At 46.0% G+C, this 23,979-nt stretch overlaps 1 protein-coding gene across 7 annotated transcripts in view; it reads left to right on the top strand.

Annotated features, from left to right (window-relative positions):
• Nucleotides 1-23,979, top strand: part of LOC120822725 (rho GTPase-activating protein 26) — a 47,679-nt gene that overhangs the window by 10,985 nt on the left and 12,715 nt on the right. For 3 of the 7 annotated variants that reach the window (XM_078106792.1, XM_040182580.2, XM_078106795.1), the window contains exons 2-16: nucleotides 10,207-10,302; nucleotides 11,601-11,662; nucleotides 11,814-11,885; nucleotides 15,050-15,151; nucleotides 15,238-15,348; nucleotides 16,065-16,169; nucleotides 16,496-16,625; nucleotides 16,963-17,063; nucleotides 17,948-18,042; nucleotides 19,138-19,216; nucleotides 19,968-20,004; nucleotides 20,143-20,208; nucleotides 21,008-21,094; nucleotides 21,169-21,253; nucleotides 22,090-22,148. In XM_078106792.1, coding sequence (XP_077962918.1) covers nucleotides 10,207-10,302; nucleotides 11,601-11,662; nucleotides 11,814-11,885; nucleotides 15,050-15,151; nucleotides 15,238-15,348; nucleotides 16,065-16,169; nucleotides 16,496-16,625; nucleotides 16,963-17,063; nucleotides 17,948-18,042; nucleotides 19,138-19,216; nucleotides 19,968-20,004; nucleotides 20,143-20,208; nucleotides 21,008-21,094; nucleotides 21,169-21,253; nucleotides 22,090-22,148 — 1,287 coding nt within the window. Of the gene's footprint in view, nucleotides 1-9,249; nucleotides 9,269-10,060; nucleotides 10,124-10,206; nucleotides 10,303-11,600; nucleotides 11,663-11,813; nucleotides 11,886-15,049; nucleotides 15,152-15,237; nucleotides 15,349-16,064; nucleotides 16,170-16,495; nucleotides 16,626-16,962; nucleotides 17,064-17,947; nucleotides 18,043-19,137; nucleotides 19,217-19,967; nucleotides 20,005-20,142; nucleotides 20,209-21,007; nucleotides 21,095-21,168; nucleotides 21,254-22,089; nucleotides 22,149-23,979 lie in introns of those variants that run through there. The other 4 variants (XM_040182581.2, XM_078106796.1, XM_078106793.1 and 1 more) reach the window with 3 other exon arrangements.

Here is a 23,979-nt window from a genome sequence, read left to right as displayed (position 1 = left end):
CTTCCAGGCTCGTTCTTTATTAATCTGAAGGCATATTAAGCTCATTTTAAAAGGAGAGGGGGGGGGGGGATTTAACCACAGCAAGGGAGGTTTGATAAAGCTGACTATCCGGTTACATCAAAGGCCGACTGATTTATTCCTTATTCTGTTTGAAGACCTCAAACACCTCCCGGCGAATTCTCTGCCGCCACAACACATAAAAGGCAGTGGAGGTGGTGGGGGGGGGGGGGGGGCTGGCTGGCAAGTGTCAGATGGTGTTGGATACCCAACAAGATGACTTCTCCGTATCTGCTCAGTGCCTAACTGGTCCTGGGCCACGTTGGAGGTGGCATGTGGGGGCCATGTGGGGGCCATTCACGCTCTGTGCACATGTTCAGTCGCTTCCAAAGGTTGTTTTTCCAGCCCATGTTTCCATGCAGCGGGTCAAGGCCGCTTCCCTCCGTTTCGTGCTGGGTTTGAGTTCATGTGGATTTGCATACGAATATTTGATCGGAATCTCACAGTAAATGTGACAGTTTGAGCTCCTCTGTAAATAATGCATTCTGCATTTCTGGCTTTTCTTGTTTTTCATCTCGTTGTAAAATAAATACCTTCGTGGTTTTGAGGATAATCATTTGACATAAAAAACCTGCTGTGGTAATAATTCCTAAATGTCAGAAAGTAATGTAATGGAAGATTTGTCATTTATGGAACAACCCCTGAAGTGTATTTTAAATAAATGTTTGACGACATGTGACATTTCCTGAGCTATAATATCACAGAATGTTCCCACATCAGCGTTTGGGTTGAGCTTTTTCGGCCCACATTGGGAACCCACTTCCTGTTCTTGTTCGGCACTTCCTGTTTTAATCTTACTAAAGCCACGAAAGTAGAGCGGGTGGCTACTGTAAGCCTGGTTGCAACCTACACGTGTGCAGCACTAGGACAGAGTTTGTGTGTGTGTGTGTGTTTGTGTGTGTGTTTGTGTGTGTGTGTGTGTGTGTCTTCATGGAAAATGATTGAAAGAATAAGTCGAGGAAAAAAAGGTGCTGCTTCGTTTTCTGTTGATCAAAAAATGGACTATTTAATAATTCCCACTGAATGTCCTCCTACTTGCTACATTGATGCTGTATGAACTAATTCACACATTTTGTGCTCAGATCGTGGCACATGTTAAAGGTTGTTCTTTTGCTTTCCTTTGCGTTCCTTCGTCTCTTGTTCTAGAGACGAAGGAACGAGGTCAGGGAGGATTTCAGCCGATTGTCAGAGATTTATTTATTTATTTTTTTTCATTCAACCTTGATGTCACACAAAAATCTGCGTTCGGCGCCGGCTGATCCCGCCCCGTGTGATCTCCGCCTTTAACACAGTCGGCTCTGACGCTCTGTCGCCATGTCAACGGCCCACTCCGTCAACGATGTCACGCCGTCCAGGCCGGCACGGCGGACACAATAGCTACTGTAGTAGCACACATTGCCTTCATGTGGGTCAATGCTGCGCTGACGTGATGGCGGCAACGTCCCCCCCTGGTCGCCGCCTCCATTGAAACTCTAAAGTCTCCCTGTACTTCTTGTTCACCAGGAACAGCACACTCGGGTTGTCTTTGAGCTTACAGGGGCCGGCGTCTGCGTGAGCTCACAAGGTTAAGCTCTCAGCGGAGGTCACAGGGAGTTGTGTGTTTGCGTCGCCGCTCGGGACAGAGGTCGGGTTTGCGTCGGGGAGGAAGTGGACGAAGGCTATTTGGAGATTCGCACTAATCTTGTCGGGTTGGTTTCCACCCAACTCCTCCCCCCCCCCTTCCTTCTCCTTTCACGCTGCGAGCGGCTCCCCGAACGTCCGATGAGCCGAGATGCAAACGGTGGGTTCGTCATTTGACAAGCCGGCATTCTGATGGCAGTTTGGTTTGACGCGCGGGACGACGGAGCCGCACAACCTCAACGAGCCTCGCCCCCCCCCTCCTCTGGCGCTCGTCTCCGTCTATGTGTGACCCTTGTTCCCCCCGGGTGGGCTTCGCCCAGCGTCCCGCGCTCACAGCTCTGTGTAAAAGTCATGTATTCTCTCACATTTCCTGTTTGGGAGCGTTCGCTCGGTCGTCGCGTAAGGGATCGCTGTCACGTGGGTACTTAGTTTATGTATGATTAGTTTAATTGGGATGAGATGTGCACTGCAGATTGATCCGTACACAGTGGACAGTGGTCGACGTCCCCGAAACTGCTAAAGGATCAGAATTTCCCCTTCACTAAATCTTTTTCTTCTAATGCCGTTTGCAGACAACATTCAACATTCCGCTTTAAGCTGCGGAGGAAATGCTGCCGAGTACACGTGGATACTTGTGGCGTCTGTGTTCTCCTCGCAATGCAAGAATGTTGTAAGAGAGGCCCCGGAATTTAAAAGAAAAAAGAAAAAAGAAAAAAAAGAGTCGGTTTTCCTTTTTGAATTGCGAGGTCCGTCTCGGCCGCAGCAGGGCATCTCTGAGGCCGTGTCCTCGGCTCAGATCGTGCTGTGGATTTCTCCAGTAGCGACCGGAGGATTTCACCCCACAGAAGCTCCCTCTCCCCGGTCGTCTCTGTTTGCTGTGTCAGCAACAGGCGCGGCGCTGCCAAAATCAGAGCGGGAGGATTAGAGGGAGGGAGGGAGGGTGTGACGGAGCATAAAAGTGATCAACAGAAAAAAAAGAGTGAGAGGAAAACAAATGACGATGACAGACGTGAACGGTTACACATATCACAGATGTGTGTACGTATATCTATATAAGGGCTTAGAAAGAGGTACAGAACCTCCCGCCGCTTGCCGTGGCCCCGGCTTCTTTGTGTCTGTTGCTAGGATACGATCGCTATGTGGCCCGGGACAAGAGAGGGGAGAATGTGAAAGCCTCAATGAAATACAGTGTTACTCTTCGTACCAAAGCTACAAAGATCCTTTCCAACTATTCGAGGCAATAATGAAATTTAATTTGACCATATAATAATACACTGGAAAGTTTTCTTTTTTGTTTTGTTTTGGGCCAAACTTCTGAAACTATTGGTTATTTGAACGCTTAGACACAAATCGGATGTATTGTGAATTGCAATTTCTTGACAATATCTTGTCTTAAATGATGTTAATTTTTGTCTTTTCATTTAACCGTGTGTCAATATCTGTACTTCTTACTTTCCAATTCCCTGCGTGTTTCTCTTTTCTTGTCTTGTCTTGTACACATTTGTAATCTCGTGCTTTGAGCAGCGCCTCTGCAGCTGGTTCTCTGCTCAGCTACCTCCGTCCCGCACTAAAACTATATGACCCCCCCCCACCTCCGACCCCCCCACACTCTCCACCACCGAGCTCCCCGTGTATCATTGTCGAGTTCCTTTTGTCGCCCGGCTTCATTTAGCCATTGTTAATCCCTCCGTTGGCCCCCGACCGCTTTCTGATCGCAGCGCAAACCAGCAGCGGGCTTCATGCCGTCCTGCTTGTTCTCCTCTGGACTGCTCCACGGGATGGGCCCATCCAAACTCATCAAACAGGAATGAAGATGCGAGAGGGGTGTGTGCGTCTACTGTTAGTGTGTGTGTGTGTGTGTGTGTGTGTGCTTTGGGGGATCCTCGCTGTTCTCTGCTGATTTCAGGGAACTTTTACAGTACGCACCTTTTTTCCTTTCACACAGCGTCACATTCAGATGTGATGTGACCGACAAAGGGAGTGTTTCCAGTGTGTGTTTGTGCGTCGGGTCGGCTTTGTCGACCCCACTTGCTGCGTCATCTTTTGGCCCGTGTTCGCTTAGATAAGTGGCTCCAAATGCGGGGCCAGTTAGTGTGTGTGTGTGTGTGTGTGTGTACACTGTAATGGCCTCCCGCATGCGAGGGAGTTCCATCAGCTCAGCGCTGTTTATGGTCCGCAGAGCGCTGCTGGCAAACACACAAAGGTTTTCACAACATTGTCCTCGTAAATATAAAAAACAAATGTCGGTGGTTTGTCTTGGACGTGCAAACAAAACATATTTGGCACAAGTCTTTAAACGGGTCTCAGGATTTTTGAAATTGAAGGCTTTGTACACATTTGGAGGTCCGGAAAAATAAAATAAGACTTATATGTTACGTAATAATAATACAGGAATATTATTTAAACCGGTGTCAGATTCAAGCACTAGTTTGGGCCTTTGATATTTCTTCCGTCTTCATTGCCTTCTACGATTTAAACGTGTGTTCTAAAAATAAAACGGACAGTGAGCGGCTGGCATTGGGTCTGTGTGTCGGCTGGTAATTTAAACCACCAGCGGGAATATTTATACAAGTGGCGGCAATCAGTGCATAATTGAGAGTTATGTAGAAACTCTCCACTTTCTCTCCTGTAGAAAGTGTGCAGATGTCCTTTTAATATCTTGCCATGTAGTGCATCACTTTTGACCAGAATGAATTCATCTTTTAAGATGTTTTAGCTATGCAGCTCTGTGCTGTGTGAATGTCGGTCAGGCAAACACTTTGGTTCATCTTCAGCGATCTGTAGCCTCAGATATTCTCCTGGTTGGTAACAGGAGCTCGAGCATGAGGACTTGTAACGCTGTCGGACACCTATCGGATAGAATGGAGTGAAACTTCCATGCCTGCGTTTGCATGTGCACGAGTCCACGTGTCTCCTGCGTGCAAGCGGGGATGTTTGTGTGAAAAAGAAGCCGCAGTCTGGAGGTTGTCTCGGGCCTCTTGGCAGCAGCTTTCCCTGAAGACATGTCTAGCCTACAGGCGGCCAGCTTTGTCTTTTGGCAGGTGATGAGATGAAGGAAAAAAAAAAGATGTGACTCGTTTCTGCTCTCTCTTCTCCCCCATTTTGAATAAACAATACATCTGACGCCAGTCGGGCCAAGGCTCAATTTGTTTTTTTCTAATCCACCTTTAAACTCTAAACATGAACCCACTTTACAGAACCTGCGGCGAGCGCGTGGAGACGAGACATAACGCCACTGGACAGTAGGCTTTCTTTTTGTCCTCCAGCTGTGCTGGCGGATGACGGACCCGATTTGACCCTTTAACCAGCCGCGCCTTCTCCACTGCGGGCAAGAAGCAGAGCGGCGAGGCGGCGTGCCGTGCGTCCACGCGGACCAGCCCGTGCCCGCTTCCCGTAAAGCTGACTGGGGCAGATTGCACATACGATGGCTGACCTCTTGGCCTCCGCTTCCCGCCCCGAACGGCACTCACCACGGCAACGGCTGAAAGAAGCCGTCCCCACTTCCGTGCCTATTCTCTCTCTCTCTCGCTCGCTCGCTCACACTTTCCCTGTTTGCTGTTTTGTGAGTGTTTCCTTCCAGCTCCATGACGAACCGACAGTGTGGAAACGGGAAAACCCGGACATTCACTGAAGGACTCATGCACAATGTTTGGAGCTGTTATTGGGCCTCTCCTGCTTGTGTTGAGGAAGAGAAAGCGCCCGAAGAGATTGGATTCGATTCAAACCCCCCCACGTCAGTTAGATTGTTGCTTCAGATTAAAGATGTCTTGTTTGAGTTGACAGGATTGACCTTCCCCTCGGCCGCTCGTCCTTTCCCTCATTCATGCATGGAGCATTCACAGATACAGAAAGCCAAACCCACATTAACAACACAGATAGTCTGTGGGCATCTGTCAAACATTTGAGTCTGATTTTAACTAGAGGTGAAGGGTCACAGTCCAATAACATCGAACTCTCCTTTTACGGGACTGTGATGTGTGATCGTCAGCCTGCTGTGGCCTGGCTCTCCTCCTCTGCTCCTCTCCTCCTCTACTCCTCTTCTTCTGCTCCTCTCCTCCTCTACTCCTCCTCTTCTGCTCCTCTCCTCCTCTACTCCTCCTCTCCTCCTCCTCTTCTACTCCTCTCCTCCTCTATTCCTCCTCTACTCCTCTACTCCTCTCCTCCTCTATTCCTCCTCTGCTCCTCTCCTCCTCTACTCCTCTTCTTCTGCTCCTCTCCTCCTCTACTCCTCCTCTTCTGCTCCTCTCCTCCTCTACTCCTCTTCTTCTGCTCCTCTCCTCCTCTACTCCTCCTCTTCTGCTCCTCTCCTCCTCTACTCCTCCTCTTCTACTCCTCTCCTCCTCTATTCCTCCTCTACTCCTCTACTCCTCTCCTCCTCTATTCCTCCTCTACTCCTCCTCTTCTACTCCTTTCCTCCTCTACTCCTCTCCTCCTCTACTACTACTCCTCTACTCCTCTGATCCTCTCCAAATCACTGCACATGAGACTAGAATCAGTGTGTGAATGGGAAAATGTACTACTTTAATTCCTTAAAATGAATTCAACGTTATTCTACTTATGTATTTACATTTACAGATTTTTAACAATTTTTATTTAGTGCAGCTTCAAATAAGTAATAATAAACACTCTGTATCCAGAGTCCATTTTTTGCATATATTGAAATCTGATGACGGGGCTTTTTTTAAAAAAAATTTTAACAGGGACCAAATGTAGTTAGAAATTCTTTCTCAGACACACGGCTGGATCTCACCAAACATGAAACACGCTGAAGCTGGAACGGCTGTAGGACACCTGCATTGAGTCAAGTGTCTTTCTGCTGGTCCTGTAAAGACATCCACCACAAAGCAATACCACTCTATTCCTTTAAAGAGCAAAACAAAAGTGTCTCAAGTCAAACGCTCTACGTGTTACCTGAACAGTTGAACGTGATGCAGTCACACTGATGGAAGTAACATCCTGTTAAATCTCCACCTTTTTTAATGGATGGCGTAACTTGTGCCAGCGCAACGTGCAGTTTGTATTTACAGGCTTCTTCACAAATTCCTCTCCTTGGCCGCTGGCTCATGTAAGGAACTAGAAGTGGAGACTGAACTCTGTCTTTGTCTCCACAGAATGATGTGTGTGTGTGTGTGTGTGTGTGTGTGTGTGTCTCACACACTTGATGAATAGAGTTTCTATTCACACGCTTGTGCAACAAAGCCACCGAGGAGTTCAAGCTACTGCTGGATATCCTGTTGATAGCACACAGGCCCATTCTTTCCACCGTGCATGTGTGTGTTTGTGAGTTAATACACAGCAGCCGTTGTACAGTTCTGCTGCTGGGTTGTGGTCGATATACAGATTCCTTTTGTGCAGCTGTGTGTGTGAGAGAGAATGATGCCTCATTCCAGTAGTACCACTGTCATTGTGTCAGACGCAGCGCGTGAGTGGCTGACGGATTCCCTCCACCAGCATTGAGGCACGAGACGCGTGACTCCTCCTTAAGACGCGGAGGTGGAAATCACTCCTTTGGCCTTTTGGAGCCTAAACGGCGGCAGGTCATGCCGATATCACCGCACCGGTACCTCCGTGTGACGGCTGACTGTTGGGTTTTAGATGATTTCCGTTTTGCAAATCAAACGTTGATCAGAGTCGTACGTCGTCCTGCAAACTGATCGATGTTTGCAACCGATTTACAAATGTACTGTTTGCTTTCATTTGCTCATCCGAGTTCAGTTTAGAGTGCAGCAATGACGGCTTCTTTTCAGTCACTTTGTTAGTTTATTCGCGCGCGTCTCGACTGCTGTCATCTGTCATGTGCTCAGGCGGGAGTGAGTGGGGGAGAAGAACGGGGGGGGGATTCAGTTGTACGTAAGTGTGAAAGAAAAGGGGGACGAGGACAGAGGGGCCAGTGTCCACACGGCCACTTATTTTTCCTTCTGGCCTGGACACGGACAGACACACAAACACACACATTGACACTCCAACACAAAAGAGCCGTGAGAGCAAAGCATCATCCACGCATCTTTTTAGCTGCAAATCTGATGCTGCATATTCAAGATATTTCAAATATTTTCCATCCAATGGTGTATTTTTCTCACAGAGGGCATGCTGTTGCAGCAGCGGGCGCAGTGCGCTTGTTTACGTGCACTTTGCACATGTAACATATCTGAAAGGCTGCCTTCCCTTTAGGGTTATTTTCCATCTGCATGTTTGTTGATTAACCTTCATGCTGGGGCCAGAACGCGACGTTACCTAAAAGGTGCTCTGGATAATGTGCTTGCTGTGGCATGTCATTCGTTCTGTGTGTGTTAATAGTAATGAATCAGGATTGAGAGTAATTCATTTGTGTTGGCGAGATGTTGCAGAATCAATCTGCCAACAATGTGCTTTTGATTTAGAATCAGAGCCCGTTGTGTGTGTTTTGTGTGTCTCATGCGTATTTGCTCGTGTGCCGTGCTGCCAGCACCCATCAAGAACACGGCTGCGCTGAGCGTTATGACATGCGTGATGTGTCTGCAAATAAGAACCAGGGAAAAAAAAAAAAACCTCTCTCTCACTAATCCATCACGCCGCCCGCCAAAATGTAGAGCAGCGCCTTTCATGAGCCAAACACGAATACACACATGCAACTTTTATTTTCAAAAGTTCATGACGTGCACGATACTGAAGGGAACCTGCAGCATGAGTTTTCACCTAAACGGAAAACTGTAGCTTCTAGTGACCTCACTCTTTAGTGTGTTCACTTCCTCTTAATGACCAATAACCTTGAAATCCTTAGTTTACTGGTTTATGAACTTGGAGCTGTACGTTCTCAGGCCCATGAACCATATAAGGATCTGAGCTCATGATTTAGTATTTACTCAACCAGGCCAAATCCACTAAGGTGTGTTTTCATAATGTAGCAATGCTCTGCTTGAGGTTGATTTCATGCACATGTTTGAACCACATGCCATTTCTTCGATTAGGTTCAAAAAAGGAAAACTGGTCGACTATGGACGGCCAACATCCCGCTCTGTCTTTTCTACGGGATCTCATACACTTAATATGACTTACTACGTAACATTTTCTGCTCAGAGAGTCTTCAATTTGAAATGTTTCTCAGTAAGTGTACGTGAAACCTCCCCCACTCCGGTTTGCAGCGGTGTTTTCCAGACATGTGCAATCATTAATTCAAGTTACTTATTAGTAAAAACAAAAAATGTTCTCCACAACTAACCCGCTAACATATAAAGGGAGAAGGAAGTTTCCATTCGATAGAAGCAAACTGCAAATGTTTGATGTAACGATGTTCAAACTGCGTGAAACTATGACAGCAGCGGTTGCTATTGGAAACCAAATGGACCAGAGGTCGTGTGTTAGAAGTGCCCGTCTCTTCAGCCTGGTTTCGATGTTCACAAAGGAGAGCGGGGGGAGCGCGGCGGCGGGGCGGCATGCGTCGCCCACAAGGTGCTGACAGGAGCTGTCAGAGGAGAGTGGCAGACGGGAGACGGAAAGGAGGAGGAGGCCAAAAATAGAGCACAGAGGAGCAAGAGGAGGCAGGACGGTGGAGGAAGATGCATCATTTTGTCACAAGGCGGCTAATTTTCTTTCTCCACCGGACATTTGCGCGGTAAAACCACAGCTTCTCCCGCCGTCTCGGAATGCGGTCTCAGTTTGGTCTTACTTTGGTTATTTTGACGCGACGGAGCCACTGTGACCGTGTGTTTCACTGAAGCTTATCCCAAGAGAGGCGATCGTGTGTGTGTGTGTGCGTGTGTGTGTGGCAGCAAGTGCAGAAGCTCCGCGGTCTGTGTTTCATTTCAGCTACTGGCAAGCTGCAGCAGATCTTTCCAAAAGCTCACACACTCACACACACACACAATGATTTGAATGGTGTTGTAATTACATGAACTTGGCCAATTACACTCCATTTCTACACTCACTGGCCTTTACCCACATTCGCTTGTGCAGGTTTCGCATCTCCTTCCCCTGGAAAAGAGGAGGGGGGATGCCTGCTCAGGTCGTCATACCGTCTCTTTCTGTTCTTCTTTGACCATGAAAGTGAAGGAAGAATTAAGCAAAAAGAGATGCGGGGTGCAGCTATTTGTTCCTCAACCTATGTGCTTTGTGAGGAACCATCGTTGACGTAACTGGACGGGAAGCGGGTGTCTGTTTCCCAGGAGCTCTTAGAGCCTCATGTATTATTTGAAAGGCGCTCGGCTGACGGGAATGAAGTTTTACTTTTTACAGTCCTCGACACAAACACACACACACACGCACATGCACGCACAAGCACGAAGACCTCTGCACAAATGTAGGCGCTGTCAGCCTTCATCACTAGCACCACCCAGGGATCCACTCAGCGTATCCACCTATCTGCTTCTAGCCTCTTTCCACTGTCTCTCTCTGTTGCTTTCAGTAGCTGCATAGTGAAAGTAAAAGAAAGACCAGGGAGTGTTTGTCTCTTGCCACGGCCGTGTTGCAGGTATTTAGGACGGGTACCCAAAGTTGGAATGCAGTCTTTCATATTTAAATGACACCGTTCCTCTTCTCTCCGCTCTCTCTCAGGTCTGTCGACAGCCAAGAGGAAGTTTGCCGACTCTCTCAACGAGTTTAAATTCCAGTGCATTGGAGACGCCGAGACGGATGATGAGATATGCATCGGTGAGCTCGCCAATATGAAATCGCATGTATATTCCCAGAGGAAAGCCCATTCATACACAGCAGACACTTCTGTATGGATAATTACAAAATAATGTTTTTTTCTGGATTTGGCAAAAAGCAGAAAGTCAAACTTTGCTATAAACCGAATTTAGTCCTTGAGTTGTCTGTTGTCATCACGCGATGCGCAGACACGATCAATAAGTTGATTTTTTATTTTTTTTCCTGGCGGCACCAGCCCGGTTCACAGTGTTGATCTCTCCTCGTTCTAGAACCCTTAAAAGCTTCACTTGCATCACATGAACGGCTTGATCACCGTGCCCGTGTTGCCTTCTGCTCTGATGAGAACAAGATAAACGTACGGCCGTGTGGCTGCAGCCCCTCGGTGACCCGACCCACCCACTGCTGTTGTTTGACCCACCCGAGCTATCTCTCCCCAGCAGCTGGCCGCTCGGCTGGGCTGCGCCACAATACCGATGTTTTTAGGGACACAAACACCTTTCAAATATATCTACAGGGTTTATACGGTGGGGAGAACAAGTATTTTGATACACTGCCGATTTTGCAGGTTTTCAGAAAATCACATTGTATAATTTAAAGAACATTTTTTTAGTTTTCAGTTTATTGCATGACATAAGTGTTTGATACATAAGAAAAGCCGAACTTAATATTTGCTGCAGAAACCTTTTGTTTGCAGCTACAAACATCACACGTTTCCTGTAGTTCTTTGGATTTTGGCGCACTCCCCCATACAGACCTTCTCCAGATCCTTCTGGCTTCTACACGTTGTGTAGGTGGGAAAACCTGCAAAATCGGCAGTGTATCAAATGCTTGTTCTCCCCACTGTATATTGTAATTACTTTCTTTCAAAAAATGGAAAAAGAGGATCGCCTATGTTACTTGTACTGGGACTATTTGAGTTATTCTTCTATCACATTTTTTCTATTTAATGCGATTTAAGACTGTGTGATGGATCCAGATAAAAGCTTTGACTGCATTTTTCAAGCTTTATTAAAGGATTGTCCAAAGTAGATCCAAATCCTTTAGCCTAAAGTCCAATATTTAAGAGGAGAATGCGTGTGAGTGCATGTATGCGTGTGATTTGTACATGCCTACATTGCTATCGAAGTGGAAACTCAAACTCAGTGGGGCAGCGTGCGGTGGGGGGGGGACTTTTATCCCTGCCGCCTGGTGACAACTGCATCTTTGTGTTTGCCTTTTACTTTGCCGTCTCTCGTGACCGTTTCTCCCTTTTCCTTTTTTGTGTCGCTCTGTTCGCCGACGTGTCTGTCCTTCTTTAGCCAAGTCGCTCCAGGAGTTCGCTACGGTCCTTCAGAACCTGGAGGACGAGAGGACACGCATGGTGAGTCACCCGACACAACGGGACTGAAAATGTACATTAACCACTATAATCGTGGAGATATTTATAATACAGTACTGCTAACCTTGCCTGTGATGTCATATATTTGTGTGTGTGTGTGTGTGTGTGTGTGTGTGTGTGTGTGTGTGTCCAGATCGAAAATGCCAACGACGTGCTGATCACGCCCCTGGAGAGGTTCAGGAAAGAACAGATCAGTGCAGCCAAGGTGAGGAGGCGAGCGTCCGCGAGACGACGGGTGACAGAATGGACTCACGTGCTGCACATTTGCATTGAAACATGAATCAGTAAATCAACAAAATCCTTAGAAGGGCACTCGCACACTCGACACCCGCTGAAAACACAAATGTCGAAGAAATCCACAGTGGGAGATGTTTGAACTCTGTTTTAATGATGACTGGGATTTCTTTGCATCCTTTGACACTTTGACAGAGAACCACCAGTGACAGATTTGTAGCCACGTTATCGACATTACCAGCTCTTACACGTTACTATAGTTCCCGTATGAAACGTTTGGTCACAGCAGCTTGATGAGAATCACACGTCTACTGCTCCTGCTGGCCCTTTTAAAACGTTTGGAAGTTTTCTTCAATGCAAAGTACGGGCGGTATTTCCTCGAGGTGTAACGATTGTAAGAATCATTCAGGGATTTATTGGGTGATCATGAAGAACCCGTTGCATAGCTTAGTTGTAAAGTTCCCCATCTCTGTCACATGTCAGCAAGGTACAAACATGTACTTTGGCCGTGTATTAAAAATATGAGAAAGTGACCACAAGCTTGTAATGATAAACCTATATTAAGCTATTAAGTATTACATTCATTATTTGTATTGAACTTTGACTGAACCATCACAACCTGACCTGGATAGTAGATTAGAGGAATACATAATCCTGCTGTTAATCCATGGGGGGCCTCAAAGGCCAGCAGGGCTCCTCATGGCAGTCAGAAGCCCGTTAACTCAATATCTACTCTGTGAATAGCACACTGTTTTGACTTTGTATTTACCATGAAGCAGCACACTGTACACATTTGTGAAATCCCTCGTTTTCGAATGAAACACTGTTTTTAATGTTGAAATCCGCTGCTGCTCTCGCCCCCTTAGCGTTAGCCACGGCGGTTCCCCTGATTCATGCACTAGTTTATCATGCGAATACTCTGCTAATCCGCCCTCTCAATGCAGGTCATTGTTTGATTGTACGTGGCGGGTCAGATTAAGAAGTGTACGCATAATCTGTACAGTTAGGTCACAGCCAGCGATGCGCTAATCCCAGTTTAGCCCCTAAAAGGAGTGAAGGCATCTTCGCCCGCCGCAGTCTTACCTCGTTCTGACGCAGGAGGAGTTCATGGAGAATTACGTTGGGTGGTTGAAGAACAGAAACATGTTTTAAACTGTGGTCTAGGTCATAATCTTATTCACGCAGAGGAAATTGAGAAAGAAACTTCAAGTGGCATAAGTAGCGCCGCACTGCGGTTAATACCGCCACGAGGCCGGTCCCCACGTGACGGATAGAGAGCGGAGGTGACGTATACAAACAAAACACATGATTTCTATCACCACCTGTTTCCCACTGACTGAGCCATGTTAAAGCAGAGAAGGATGATCTGATCTCCTCAGCAACTTGACACACTCACAGTTGGATCAATCGATGGGGTTCAGAACAGCTCAGTCACTTTCAGCCCTTCGCAAGGCCGAGATTAATAATGCCGGCCCATTCATCTGTTCCTGGTAAACTTTGGTGCTGTTGTGAACTGTGAAGAAGAAAGATTCCACCGAAGTGATGTTTTCGTGCCTTGTGTCGGACGAGGAAACAAGCAGGGAGACACAATATTGTTGGTTTGATGTGCCAGCGGGACTTGGAGTAAAGCCGTATTGCAGCTGTGAGGAGTTCATCTGGTGGCCAGACATCACTCTGGATCAAAACAGCTCGTTTACTTCACTCCTTTGGTGAGAATAATAAGACGAGCACCACTTAGTACCACGCTGGGAGGAGTTCGCCACCTGCTGGCTGAGAAGGGAAGTCATTTAAAAAATTTAAAATGCCGCTAACTTTTTTTCCTCCAGAGAAATCTATGAATCAATGAATTATTGAAAACACGGCATTTATACCGGTTGTGTAACTTGTATTTTAATTTCATTTGTGACATTACTGTCACCTTCAGGACTTCGGGCGATCACTTCTGTTCTTGTTGCACTCAATGGTGTTTATAGTTCATATGTTCTCATAAAAGCCGTAATGAGGAGAGGGCGGCAGCGGCAATGTCAGACCGGATTTCCACAGCGAAATATGAAAAGCAGCCAAAGGAACCTGATCGGGGGGGCCTTGTTGTTCGGGGCGTCCTCCGTCTCCGATGTGTTCTGCAGCTGTCGGTTCCTCCTCCGGCGCTGAGGACTCGTCTTGTTGTTTGAAGCTGGCTTGGCAATAAAAACCTGTGTCATGTGACCGGCAGCAGGAGTTGACACCATCAGCGTTATCAATTTTGACGTTATTTGGGTGTTTTTCATCGACCCGCATGGCTTTTATTTCCAAGAAGCGTTTTGGCTCACAGGTTTCCATGGTGATAAGATTTGCGTAGCTTTTATATAGCATTCAGGATTACTGCTTTAATAGCCATTACCAACTATAATTTGTGCAACATTTTTGTCTATTAAACGGCCAACTGAAAACAGTGCAAGAATAGAATGTTGGTTAACAGCTAAAACCCTGTAGCCACATTTTTTGTTCTTTTTACAGGCCAGAAAACACCAAATATTAGAAGCACTCTGGCCTCACATCGATATTGTTAATCGATAGTAAAACAATCTGTTATTTCCAATGTTTATGAGCTTCATTTTAAAGCGCCTGTAAGGTTGTAATGAGTTTTGGGTAAATGATGGCAGTAATATAATGCAATTATTTCTCTTTCTCAGCGCTGTCTCCCTTTACTAAAACCCACATCTCCGCCTCCAACTGGATCCAGTTAGAGTCCTAACGTGACCACATGGTCCAAAAAAAGAAACAACTCGTGTGTGTTATTTCCTTCATATTTTTCTTAATCTTCTCGGACATTTTTTTCAAGTGTGTTTCCGCCCAGCGGTCTCCGGAAATGCACATTACGCTCTATCTGTTCCCCGGTTAGTCATCCCTCTAACTGCCTTGTTGTTTAACAAAGCAGCTGTGCTCCCCGGAGGACAAGTCTCTTATTGGACTCTCCGGAAGATGGACGATATTATGCGAAAGCTAAAAGAAATTCACATTAAGTTTCCCTCGCTGCCTCCTCACTAATTCGTTGTTAACTGCAGATAACACTGATCGATTTGTAGTGACAAAGTGATTTGATACGATGATTTTATCGGCAAAAATGTAAATTTTTTTGTTGTTTTATCCACGTAGGAAGCCAGGAAAAAGTACGACAAGGAGACTGAGAAGTACTGCGCAGTGCTGGAGAAACACCTCAGCCTTTCGGCTAAAAAGAAGGAGTCCCATCTGCACGAGGTAAGATGGTGTCTGGCTTCTTTCTCATTCATCATCCGTGTTTTTCCTCCGTCTGTCACTTCTGCTAATGTCCTTCCTCTCTGTAGGCGGACAACCAGGTCGATAACGTCCGGCAGCATTTCTACGAGGTCTCCCTGGAGTACGTCTTCAAGGTGCAGGAGGTCCAAGAGAGGAAGATGTTTGACTTTGTGGAACCCGTAAGACGCACTTTTTTATTTTTTATTTGTATACTTTTAGAGCTGTAATCAGACTCCAAAAAAAAAAAGAATCTGGCCCGACCCTCCATGAACCCTAAATGTCTCTCTCCAAGACACAGCAGCACTTTAGAGTCAGAACCTGATTTTAAAAAAATATATATATATATATATGTTTCCACTGTAATATGAATAAAAACTGAAACCAGGTCATTGAACGCAAATGCAGATACGCACAGACGGTCGTGCACATTTTTCCTCATTCATTATTCCGGAGTCTGGACCGGGTTGTGGTTGTTAAGTCAACATCAGCGCCGACCCGACTTTATTCGAAATTCCAGTCCGGGTTTTGGCTGCTAATCAAAGCGATACATCAGCATCTCCACAGAGTAGGTCTAATTAACACTTCTGTTGTATTTTCTGCCGTTTTAGTAATACATTTTTTTCCACATTATATGTTTGGTCAATAATTATGCAAGAAAAACATTTTTCCACTTTTTAAACTTTTCCATCGGTTTCTTCTTTCTCCTCCTCCACCCGGTCTTCACTAACCCACTTGTGCTTCCCCCACTTCCTCCAAATCTCAACCTTTTCCTGCTGTTCTTTCGACATTTCCACTTGTGCTTTGCCTTCACAGTGCATCTGCAGTTCCACATCTGTCCACATCTCTCTTCTTTCATCTCTCTCTCTAATTTCCCTGCTCTTTTTGTTTCCCTCAGCTGTTAGCGTTCCTCCAAGGCCTGTTCACCTACTATCACCACGGCTATGAGCTGGCAAAGGATTTCAACCACTTCAAGACTGATCTCACCATCAGCATACAGAATGTAAGGTCTCACACACACGTGTACTCCAAAAGCACCATAACCACCCGAAAATAAATCAACATTTAAGGATTTAAAAGGTTGAAGTTTTGTTTATCAAAATGCTTTGTTGAAGCGTTGAGAGTGAAATAAGGCCGTCGAAAAGGTCACCTTCACTTGCCCAGAGGAAACCTCTAGAAAGGCACAAGTTGTCTTGAGAGAAAATATTCCTCCAAACGTGAACAGCCTGCCTGCAGGCCGAGAGGAGTCGTTGCCAGTTAAGCTGACCCAGGATCAGGCCGTGCGACGAGAGACCTCAGGCGTGTGCTCCTGTGCGCTTGTGTTGACAGACGAGGAACCGCTTCGAGAGCACGCGGTCGGAGGTGGAGAGCCTCATGAGGAAGATGAAGGAGAATCCACATGAACACAAGAGTGTCAGCCAGCACACCATGGAGGGATACCTGTTTGTGCAGGAGAAGCGTGAGTATCGCCACAGTTCTGTGCGTGTGCGTGTGTGTGTGTGTCTGTTGGTGTGTTTGTACATCTTACAAAGAGGGGACAATTCAGCGACAATCAACAGTGTTGCAAGTCTGATCTGTGGGCGACGTGACGGCAGCTCTGACCATGTGCCGTTACCGTGGTAACCTATTCAGCACGCAGGCATGACTAAGACTCCTTCTTGTTTCGTGCTCTTTTTATTTTTTTTTTCATTTAACCCCTGCCCCCTCCCACCCCCCCCGAATGTTTGACATCAGCTGTGTCTCTTGATGGTTTTGTTTTCATCCCTCCCTCTCTTCATCCGTCTCCGTCTCCCCAGGCTCTTTTGTCTCAACCTGGGTGAAGTACTACTGCACCTACCACCGTGAGCCCAAGCGGGTCACCATGGTCCTGTTTGACCCTAAATCAGGAGGGAAAACGGTGAGTGGCTTTGGCATTTAAATACATATGAGGTTACAGTGTCTCTGATTCGTCCTCCTGCGTGGACGCAGAAGGGGCGCTTCATCATCACGTTGTAACGTTGATTTTGAATCCCAGTGAGCTGCTATTTTAAGGGGAGTTGGTTGGTTACCTGCATTAAGATCTCCAGCTTCAAGAATCGTAGTTATTTTATTGCCGTTTGATCGTTTAAAACGTTTTATTTCTAGATTTTATTAGAATTCTACATACGCAAATACACAACGTGTAACAGAACCAACACATCAATGTGTATTTTGGTCGTTTCCAAAAAGTTCTCAATCAGTCTTCCGACACCTAGCACCGTGCGTCAGAGACGCTCCCCTATGTCATGGCAGCACGCAGTCATACGGGCAAATATTCCTCCCACAACAGCAGCCCTCATGCATGAGAGCATTGCCAAAGATGTTTTTAGTGAGCAGCGACTATTAGTGCTATCTGCTATTACTGCGTCCACCCACACACAAAGCGGATGCAGGTTCCGGCGGGGGGGGGGGGGGGGGGGGGGTTCTGAGGATTCTCACAGAGCATTTTACAGTTGCCAACGGAAGGAAAAATAGAACATCAGGATAAATCGAAGATATGGACGTGTCTCATAAACGGAACCAGTCGGGGCTCAAACCGCCACGATTGTTGTGCGCGTCAGAAAACTGTCTGCGGCCTCCGTTGCTCTCCGGCATCATTAAAAAGAACAGCGAATCTGATTATGCGACACGTACTTGAGGGTTTTACGTCATCTGTTTTCTGTGTTGTCCAGGAAAACATTCATCATCGTCTCAAACACTTGTGTTTAGTCTGTCAGTTTGTTTTTGAGTAATGACACTAATGCCCTTTTCCTCTGGTGTCAGGGAGAGGAGGACAGCTTCACCCTCAAGTCCTGCACCAGGAGGAAGACGGACTCGATAGAAAAGAGGTTCTGCTTTGATGTGGAGGCTCTGGACAGGTCAGTGAATCCCACACACTTATCCTTTGTCCAGCTGGTTCCTTTCTATTTGTTCCTTTCTCCTTTACAAATACAGCACATTGCACACTGCAAATGTCGTTAGAAATCTGCAGCAGTGGGAATCAGGGAGTTCGATTCTTCCTCGGCAGAACATACACCAGATTCTATTTCCCGACTTGACTAGTGAACACTGTCTTTGTGTGACTAATCACAGCTGCACTGCTCCGCTCAGCCATCCGTGTAGTGGTTGGCATGCGATCTGCTTGCGTGATGTAGTTACTGCTAATAGACACAAGGGGGTGCTCGGATGATTTGGACCTGGGGAGAGAATGTGGAGGGTGTTTGTTGTCTCATGCGCTCGGCCCCCTGGTGCTTCTCTTCCTCCACTTCCTCCTCCTCCTGCACTTCCTCCACCTCCCCCTCCTCCTCCACCTCCCCCTCCTCCTCCACCCCCGCCGCCTACTTCTCCCCATTTGGCCCGGCTCAACTTAAACCTTCGGCCAAATCAAATCGCCTTTTGATTATCTCATCCACTTATTTCCCCTTTTACCTTTATTCCTATTACCGGTGTGGATCTGTGTTCGTTTATCTTTAATGTTTAAGTTTTATTTCCACAAGAAAACAAATTAATTCAGTCCATTTTGTGAACATTGGTATTGTTTTGCTTTTAATCATGTGCACATCGCGTGCACATGCAGTATGGTCTTTGATTCACATGACTAATGTGGCTGTGTGTAGTAAAAATGATGTTAACTGCAAACTCAAATTAATATCCTGTATTCAGGCTAAATTCTGTATCCTTTTTACATTTTACATTTTTTTATGATGTTTGGCTGGCGACACTAGTCAGACCTTTTGAGACACACACACACACATAGACACAAACATTAATACCCTTTGCTTTTGAAGTTGAAGGAGGTTTGCTCGCAAATATCTTGCCTATTCATACTGGTGCTAATATCTTGTTTTAACAATCCAAGATACTTTTTGTGTGTGTTCAGCCCTCTGCGAGCTTCGCTGGTGGCATTTAAAAGACAACTGTCCCCCACTGGGCCTGATAGTTGATGAGCTAACGTGTCTCTTGTCTGTGTGAAGGACGGGGGTGATCACCATGCAGGCTCTGTCAGAAGAAGACCGCAGGTTGTGGATGGAGGCCATGGATGGCAGAGAACCGGTAGGTTGCCGCGGTTACCGGATCGTACCTAATGTGAGATCATTTCCAAAGAGGAGGGCAACTCTTGGGTCACGCCATGTCGATGTGCAGCTTTTTCCCTGCCCCGAGGCTGCGAGCGTGGGTCAGCGCATCCTCTGCACTCTCATTTAGTCGCGTCCTCGCCGTCAACAGCCGCCGCAGGCGTGAGCAAGCGGAACTGAGCTCGGGCCGTTCATGGTTGACATTAGCTAAGCCAAGCTTTGTGTCGTTAACACCTCCCTCGTGTTTGTCTGCCTCCACCTCGATGGTCAATACAAATTCACGCCCTGTTTGTTCTATAGGCAAGCCTTGGCAAACAGGGTGGATTACAGCGTAAACGCACCCTTTGTGTTAAGCGTATTCCCTGCGTTGGGGTCGGTTTAAAAAATAAAAAAAAGCATCAATGGACATGCTGTGACGATGTTACATGCGGCGATGTATCAAAGCTCGGGCATTAAGCTGTTAACTGAGCCCCAACTTAAACACAATTTTCTCTCCATCACCATGGCAACTGAACTAAATTTAACATTTCTGTACGTTTCCTAATATCTGGAGATTTCCAAGATCAGGGTTCCTTTCATTCATTTTTCTTATTTATGGAAGAAGCCGCATTCGCCGACAAGCCTTTAAAAGAGAAATACATCTGGCGTGTCTTCCTGTTTTGTATGTGTGTGAAATGTGTGAGTTGTTCTGCTCTTATTAAGCTTAGTGGTCAATGTATTTGTTATTGCAGGTATACAATCTGAACAGAGACAACCAGGCGGAAGGCTGTAAGTTCTTTTAATTTGTACTGCATTCATTTAGTTTTCATCTCAAATATAAGATTTGCTCACTGTTTTGATGTTGAAATGTAATTGTGTGTGTGTGGTGAATAAAAAGTGTAATCACGGTGTCGTGCTCCCCGTCAGTGGCTCAGCTGGACGTGATCGGGTTCAACGTGATGAAAAAGTTTATTCACGCGGTGGAGACTCGAGGTATTCTTGTTTTATTCTTGTTGTTTTGTATGAAGGCCTCTTTGTTTCAGTTCCATTCAGAGCTGTAGTCTATGTGCGTCTACACACGTGTGCCTAAGAAGTGTTCTATGAATAGATGACTCTTAGAGCTGAAATGAATCACCAGACAATTTATTTGAATAAGTTGTTCAAATTAGTCTAATGAGTAGAATTATGGACATTTTCAACGCCAATATTTTTTTAACGTTTCATTGACCAAAACGTTAACCGAGAAATCATTTAATTTATTCTAAAAATAACACTACAAATCAGCCAGTGGGAAACCCGGATGATGTAGACAGAATGTGTGAACCGAGAAGAGATCATTTGCTGCACTACGTGGACGTGGACGAAAGAGCGAGCTACCGACGGCTGCCACCGGCTCTCTGAGCATCTCTCCAGTTTCTGCAGGAGACCTGCAGAAGAACTCGGGGGCAGCAGGAAGCGAGGTTTCAGTTTCGACGGCAAGATGCATACTGAACGCTGGCGGCCCCCGTAACCGAACTCCAAGCGGAACAGTGACCCAAAAAGCACCAGATGAGTCAGCTCCAGTGTGCTGAAAACTATACTGATAGGCCCTCACAAGTCAGGAAGGCCATCAGAACCCGGCGTGTGGCTGTGCACCAAGTTTGCATCAGGTCAATTTAGGAGAAAGCACCTGGGATTCTGTTCTGGGGAGCGATGAAACGAAACTGGAACTCCTCGGGCCCACGGACCAGCGTCATGTCTATATACTGTTTTGGTTGGTACATGAGAACAAAACCTCTCGTTTCCTCTCCAGGTATTGATGATCAGGGCTTGTACAGGATTGTTGGCGTCAGCTCCAGAGTACAAAAACTGCTTGGTCTCGCTATGGGTGAATATAGAAGTAAAAAAATAAACTGAGCATTTTCTCCTGTGTAAAATGTAAACAATGAAAACTTTCTTTTATCTTCACATCAGATCCTAAGACATGTGCTGACGTGGAGCTGGAAAACTCTGAGTGGGAGATCAAAACTATCACGAGTGCTATCAAGCACTATCTCAGGTTTGTGAGAAGCTGCGTAGTGAAATGCATGTACGAGGTATTGAACTATACTTTGATACAGCTGCACAAATATCCTCATTGAAATGATCTTACTGTTGTGTTTCTATTCTGTGTACTTTAACCTCAAAGACGGTAAAAGGATTAATTGCTGTTTTCATGCATGAATCTTTTTCTTTAACTATCAGTACTTGAATAAATGCATCTCACTGCTTTTAATATCTGCCTCTTGTAAGAAACAATTCTCCTGCTCGGCTCCACCACATTAAATGGCAAATAGTTTTTTTTTTTTCCCACACGGCATTTGCTGTCTTTTTTCAAATCTATGACTGACGTTTTAATTTTCCTCCAGCGGTCATTTGTTGCACGGATATTAAATTCCCCCTTTGTATTCACACTGTGTGGTGCTGTATTGGAGATGATGATTTCTCTCAACAATCTGTAATGAGTAGAAGATGTAGTGGTGTTCGAGCTGCACTCAAAAGAGACACACACACAGACACGGCTCTCTCCTTCACTAAGAGACTGCTTACGCGACGCACATACACACTAACTGCACGAGGACCTCAGGTCAGGCTTCCTTGAGGACCGTTGGGAATCATGGTGAGAAGGAGAAGACAGTTAGATGAGTTTTCATCCAGATCTGTCCAGATTTATTGATTTTCCAAGCAGACGTCAGCTGACGTGTGTGTGTGTGTGTGTGTGTGTGTGTGTGTGTGTGTGTGTGTGTGTGTGTGTGTGTGTGTGTGTGTGTGTGTGTGTGTGTGTGTGTGTGTGTGTGTGTGTGTGTGTGTGTGTGTGTGTGTGTGTGTGTGTGTGTGTGTGTGTGTGTTTTACAGAGTGCTGCCCGGGCCTCTCATGACGTACCAGTACCAGAGGAGCTTCATCAAAGCTGCAAGTGAGTTAGTGCCTCGTTCGCCTCTCGGATGTCAGTTAAGTCTGGCGAATGTTTGATTCCCGGTGACCATATTAAAACAATGCAAGCATCTATTCCAAAGAAACGCGTGAAGTGCTGAATCATGTTTGTGTTTATATACCGTTTATTAATCGACTACCGATTGATTAGAGAATTTTAATTTTTGTAAGTCTTCTTTTTCCTTTTGCCCTCCCAATGGGTGTCCGTATGAGGCCGTGCCTGCAGCATTCCTCCTCCGTTTCATTTGGAAAAGGAGATCACGCGTGACTCACGTCGGCGGGTGAGGTCATGGCTCACCAATGGATGGTCCACCTGCTGAGATAACAGGGCACCCACTTTGCCACCAGATTGCCTCCGTCTGTACATTTGCTCGGGTACCCGAAAGTAACAGTTTAAAAATACATGTAATTGGTCCCACTCTAGTAAACAAAGGTGCGGTTGAGTCCGGTCTGCACAGTTACAGCGTGTGTCATTGACCGGTTTTCTTTTGTAGCTGACTCCTTTAGAGAGCCGAGCTGGCGGGAACTCCAGGAAATGAGTGTTTCTCTGGCAACGCTACTAGGAAACGGATCCATAGTGAGGCCAACTAGAGAGAAAATGAGAAAAGTGTGTTAAAGTGTGTCTGAGGATAGAGCATAGACGGTTAGATAAGAACCTGGAGCGCCGGTGCTCTAGTGCAGGTACCCACAGCTTCATAAAATATCACATGGGCTTTCATTTGTGTTTACTGATCTCATACTGCAACGATTCTTGTTTAACTCCTTTGGTCGGTTTATATCTGCCGTTAATCTTCATGGTTGGTATCTGAATTTGCATTACGCAAATACGTGTGTGAATTAATGTGTGTGCGTGCTTGCGGGGACATGCCCTGGCAGTCGGCCGTCCCGTTGAACTCTCTTCTCTTCACTCCTCTTTGGTTTAAAATAGCCGGTTTTGACAGAGATTTTAGTATTAAGAGAACTGATAACTCATTATTTGATAATATCAGCTCCTGATAGACTCTTGGTTTTCTTAAATTCAACCCAATCATTTCAGTGTATTTGATTTTTCTCGTGGGAAATCCAAGGTTCCGAAAAGACTGCGAGAGAAAGAAGAGGAGGTTGGGGTGTCGTTTGGTCTGCAGATGCCTGGCGTGTGCCAGCAGGCTGACACGGATACAGGAATCATTCTGTCTGCAGTCATTAGGTCTTACACATAGTACTGTATGTCTAATGTATATTTCTCCCTGATTCTGATCTTTAAGCCGTCCATCCATCTAGATGTGAAGGTTTTTTTTATAACTGAACTAAACAGCAGGATGTCAACAGAAAGAAGTGCAATGGAACAATATGAAAAGGCTTTATGAGCATGAGTTTAGTTTAAAAGCTAATCCACATTGTGACATTCAGAGCTTAACCTGCATGACGTACGTTTCACATTTACCACGCCCTTGTTTTTTTTGTAACTTCCTCAAGCCAGCATTCAATGAAGCCACCCACTCCATGCAGTGTCCATTTCTCTCTCTCTCTCCACTCCTCACAAAGTATTTTCGTCACTTTGTGCGTGGACAACTGATGGCTTTTGAGGCTGTCTCAAAGTCTGTTGCCCAATCCCCGTTCGCATGATTCATTGCGACTCTTCTCTGTGATGGCAGTCCTCGAGGCATCTGGAACAAGTATCAGAGCATTCGCCTTTTGGAAGCAATCCGAATTCTCATCAATTATGCCAATGAAGGCTGAGCGGCTCTCGGGATGTCGGGAAGCTTTTACAGTCTGTTTCATAACTTGTGTCACTGTTACTGTATATGAGCTATATATGAGATCAGAGATGCCCA

This window comes from Gasterosteus aculeatus, chromosome 7 (assembly GCF_964276395.1).
Source record: "Gasterosteus aculeatus chromosome 7, fGasAcu3.hap1.1, whole genome shotgun sequence".
NCBI classification, from domain to species: Eukaryota; Metazoa; Chordata; class Actinopteri; order Perciformes; family Gasterosteidae; genus Gasterosteus; species Gasterosteus aculeatus.
This window is presented reverse-complemented; position numbering and strand designations above follow the sequence as displayed.